Raw genomic sequence first — 4630 nt, 5'->3', positions numbered from 1 at the left:
CCAGCTTTGCCCCAAAGATGGCCACGAAACACATGCTCCCTATATCCTTAAATATCTATCGTTTTCATTTTTCGAAAAATAACTTTGACAAAATATATATATAAAATAAATAACTTTGATAAAAAAATAAAAATATTAATATTTACGGTACATAATTAATATTATTAGATAGACATTTGAATCTAGTTTTATAATAAATTTATTTGAAGGCATAAATATTGCATATATTTTCTACGAATCGAGTTAAACTTTCTACAGTAAATCAATGAGTATTTTCTTCGACGGACATGTGAATATTAACACCCGGCAAACTTAGGCCAGTCAGTGGGAGTTCCATTTCTGTTCAAGTTCACGCCGCCACCGCCTGCCGATCCGCCCATTCCGCCGCAACCCCTCTCCCGACGCCGCGCGCCTCAGCCGCCCGTGGTCCGGCCATGGAGCGCGCCGCCGGGGAGGCGGGCGCCCCCACGCCGGCGGCGAGAGGGGGAGCGGCAGCGCCAACGGGAGCGGGGGCAGGGGCTGGGGGAGGGATGGTGAAGGGGAGGTCCTGCAAGGGCTGCCTCTACTACTCGTCGGCGCTCAGGTCGCGAGCGCGCGGGCCTGTCTGCGTCGGCGTCACCCGCGCCATTCCCCAAGGTAGCCGCGCCCCTCTCCGGACACTACTGTATCCACCCTCTCTGCCTGCGCTAGGGTTTTGCTGATTCGGCCAGCCACAGTATCCAAAGCCCCCCTCGCTTTTACCTGCATCCCTCTGCTGCGCCCCTGCGAGTGGCGACCCGCTGGGTAGTGGTTTGCTCTTGATTGCCTCTCGGTGCTCACTCCGCTCCTGCTCTTGGTTGCCTCTCGGTGCTCACTCAGCGCCTGCGAACCGCTTCCCTGTCACAGGGGGTGTTCTGCTTAATACCGATTAGGTTCCTCCGGACAACTACATTGGCGTTAGGAGATGGGAATGAAGACATGGGCATTTCTTAGCAATTTTTATGGTCTCAAATTGTGCTAGGAATTGTGTAATATCAGGGCTTTTTCATCCATAAAACCCGATTAATTCCATCATCTACACAGATTTAGATGTAAACTATTTAGCCTTATGTTACAGTTAGTGCACTGAGTATTGACAAATGGCAACTGAATGAGTAGGCTTTCAGCAATGGGAAATTTGAACTATTCTATGGCTTGGTGCATATGGCTTACATGAGGTTCTCTACCAAGTATTTACCTTTGTGCAATTTAGTGCTAACCCTTGTATGTACGCTAAGTGCTAGGGTTTATGTATTGGCTCATTACAGCGTCTAAGAACTAAGAAGTAATTGACTTTGTTCAATGGCGAGACATTTAATCTGGAATTTTGTTGGGTTCTCCCACTTTTTGGGCTGAAGGGCAATGGTGGTACTATCCTGACCCAGCAAGACATGGGCAGCATCCTATTAGGATTGTGCGCTCCTAGACACCCTCAAAAGTTCCGGGAGATATAGGCTTTTCTGTACAGTTTTAGGGTCTCAGATAATCCCACCGAACAGCACTAGGTTAGGCCTATTAGGGGAATTTCTCCCCTTGAGTTGAAAAATATAATCAACACACTTGGATTCATGGATAAACTCCTGTGCTGTTGTTAGTGCTAGTTTGCTACCGACAAAAAGCGTAGGTTATAAACAATCTAAACTTTGATCTGTGCTGTAACATTGTGCTAAGGCTTTCATCCTGTGACTCACTGCAAAAGTAATCCTTATCTGTGTCTATTATAAGTTTATAACATATATACTTGATTTATTGTCTAATCAAGTAAGGAGAGCAGTATGACTCTTGAACTCCGTTTCATGGTCTGTCTATTTTGTTATCTGATTCCATTCCTTTTTAACTGATTGACTGACTATTCCCTCCCTCTTAACTGTGTATCAGTTTCTGAGCGTATGGTTGGAGAACTTGAACTGGAAGCTATCCAAGAAGGTCGCTATCTTGCAGATTTCAGACATGCATGTGTTGGCTATTCAACGTACTTAGATGACAAGGAAACTCCCACGGGGATACGAGATAAGGCACGTGCGCAGCTACCTGTTTGTGCTGGAGTCGAGGTAATATCTGCTTAACCATGTAATTCCTATGCATTTATGATGCATTCACAAGTCAGGACCATGTCAGAGTGACATGATGGATAAGGAAGCAGTTAGGCACAATGGTGTCTTTGATGTTGTTAAGTGTGAACAGTATCCAACAATAGCTGATGTACCAGAGGTGATTGTGACTACTCAGGGTCTGATGAGAAAATTGAGCTTTAGTTATGTTGAATGTCAGAATGGTGGGATGAATATTCATGTCAATTTGTTATCTTCATAAATTATATGTTTATTACAATAATCATGCAAGCTTTTCTTTTCTCGACCACAGTACAAACAAATGCGGTCATTCTATTCTGAAATTTGTTCTTGATTTTCCTCCAGATTTATTCTGCACTGACTGTTCAACCTGCTCAGCTAGTGTTTTGTAGCTATCAGTTAAACTGTGTTTTATGATCATTCACATGTCTATTTTGCTAACAAAGAATATCTTTTCCCCTTTTCCAGCTATTGGCAGATAGAAAAGTCCCAACAAATGTTAAGAAAGAAGGTAAGAAAACATTTTCTTCTGTTATTTGATTAGTGTGTGTGCTGGGCTCCTAGCAACTGCAAAGCTAACACAATATGCTCGAAAAGTTCAAATGTTTGGTCATGGACAGAGGTGCTTAATGTGTCACACTTGCTTATTCAAATATATTAGTTTCTAGTTGATCAATCTACCGTCGCGTGCATTTTACCTGAAATACACTGTCAATGCTATTCAATTTTTAGTTAGAATGGCATCCTGATTTATGATGCATTTGCAGTAGGTATGAAACCTTAAGAGATCAGCCACTAAACTGTAAAATATATACATAATGTTGCCTTCTTGAAAATCCTTGTTCTTTTTATTGCACCTGCGTGGAGAAATCACAGATATTTTGATGAAAAATAGAATTTATCCAATAGTCAACTAATACATGGAAAAAATGTGTCCTGATACACAAAATAGAAATTGCAACTTGATCAGTTCTTAGTAGTATTTGATTAGTTCTTAGTAGTATCTAAACTTAATTCCTCACATGTTTTTGCCAGTATACCCATTGCCAGTTTTATGGGCTTATTTTCTGTGCAATCTAGGATTAGAGAAACTTGGTCCTAAAACTACATGCTTCATTGGTGAAACTGTGAAAAATATCTGATTACCATGTATCTTGTCTATGTCTCCTGTGTGCTTTAAGCATTACTTTTGCTGTTTTGCGTGTTTGAAACATGCTTCTTTCTTGCATTATTTTGTAATTATCTGCCTGCCGGATTCACATTGTTTCTGTTCTCAAAACTTCTACTCATCTTTATAATTCCACAGCTCCAAAACCAGGGCAACCAGGGCATGCGGCAGATGATTTCTTAACTAAGTGAGTTGGTATTTGGTTTATGTATGAATTTGTAGGTTCTGAAATTCGTATTAGCATTTCAACAACTTTGTCTTTGAACCTGCAGATTTCAGAGGAATGCAGGACTTGTGGCAAATGGTGTGGCTAAGAACCTGAATAAAGTTGGGACCTACATCAAAGACACCGTGGGTGATATGATGCAGCCTTACCGCAAGCGTCCCAAATAAACCTTAGACCTGTCTCTCCCTAAAGACCTAAATCCTGTATGGGAGTAAACATTAGGTGTCCGGGGAAAGTTGGATCAAGCACTTCCCCCATACACCCGCACAGCAGTAGCTTTCTGTTGGTTTCTGAAGCTCTAGAAAATTGAGAGAAGGAAAAATAGCCAATTGGATGTCACACCCCGTTGCCGCCGGTGATCACCGCCGACGTGAGGAACACCAGAGGAACAGAAGATCGGAAGGACAGAGGAAAGATTTCTACTGCCGATGTCTGTATTCTAAAAGTGCGATAGCTTACAGAGTTTCACGGTGTCTTCTTAAAACCGAATGGTTTTGCCCTCCTGGGCCCACACGTCATAGACTTGTATTACATAAATGATTGAATACGTAATCCTAAATAGATGACGCCTTCCAACGAATACGCTTTCTTCCAATAGTCCCTCAGACAGTTATCGTTGTGGGTTTGACAGCTCCCCCCGCCGAAGTGCCTGCTTGCCCCCAAGCATGTGCCTCCGGAAAGCGATGGCGCAAGACGACGTAGTCTTCCTAGGTGGCCGACGTCGTTGGAAGACCGCTCCATTTCACCAGGATTTGAGGAACAGCAGTAGCGCCCTTCTTGACCAGGCGGCGCTCAATGATGACTTCAGGCACCGCCGTGGCAGCCTCAATGTCAGTAGTGACAGGCAATTCTGAAAACACTGGAGAGAAATTAGGAACAAATGACTTGAGCTGGGAAATGTGAAATACCGGGTGGATTTGGCTATCATGAGGTAAATCCAACCGATAGGCCACTCTTCCAATTTTCTCCAGGATGGTGTATGGCCCATAGAATTTGTATGCTAGCTTGGGATAAGGTCGGTTAGCCATTGTGGACTGGGTATATGGTTGGAGCTTAAGCAGCACTTGATCGCCAACCTGGAACTCGAGATCTACCCTTTTCTTATCGGCCATGATTTTCATTCGATTTTGAGCACTGGCCAAGTGT

General features: G+C 43.2%; 1 protein-coding gene across 1 annotated transcript; it reads left to right on the top strand.

Annotated features, from left to right (window-relative positions):
* The first annotated feature begins 325 nt into the window (after nucleotides 1-325).
* On the top strand, nucleotides 326-4064 carry LOC136528445 (uncharacterized). The gene is made up of 5 exons (XM_066521407.1): nucleotides 326-636; nucleotides 1897-2069; nucleotides 2559-2601; nucleotides 3397-3445; nucleotides 3531-4064. Exons 1-5 carry the CDS (start codon nucleotides 435-437, stop codon nucleotides 3649-3651), a joined length of 588 nt encoding a protein of 195 aa, XP_066377504.1. The 5' UTR covers nucleotides 326-434; the 3' UTR covers nucleotides 3652-4064.
* Nucleotides 4065-4630: the final 566 nt, after the last annotated feature.

This window comes from Miscanthus floridulus, chromosome 19, assembly GCF_019320115.1.
Source record: "Miscanthus floridulus cultivar M001 chromosome 19, ASM1932011v1, whole genome shotgun sequence".
Taxonomy (NCBI): domain Eukaryota; kingdom Viridiplantae; phylum Streptophyta; class Magnoliopsida; order Poales; family Poaceae; genus Miscanthus; species Miscanthus floridulus.
The sequence above is the reverse complement of the archived record's forward strand: the minus strand, read 5'-3'. Positions and strand labels throughout refer to the sequence as shown.

Coding starts and splice junctions, on each gene's coding strand:
- LOC136528445 (XM_066521407.1), top strand. CDS start 435: ATGGAGCGCGCCGCCGGGGAGGCGGGCGCCCCCACGCCGGCGGCGAGA. Junction 2,070..2,558: donor CTGTTTGTGCTGGAGTCGAG/GTAATATCTGCT, acceptor CCCCTTTTCCAG/CTATTGGCAGATAGAAAAGT. Junction 2,602..3,396: donor AACAAATGTTAAGAAAGAAG/GTAAGAAAACAT, acceptor ATAATTCCACAG/CTCCAAAACCAGGGCAACCA.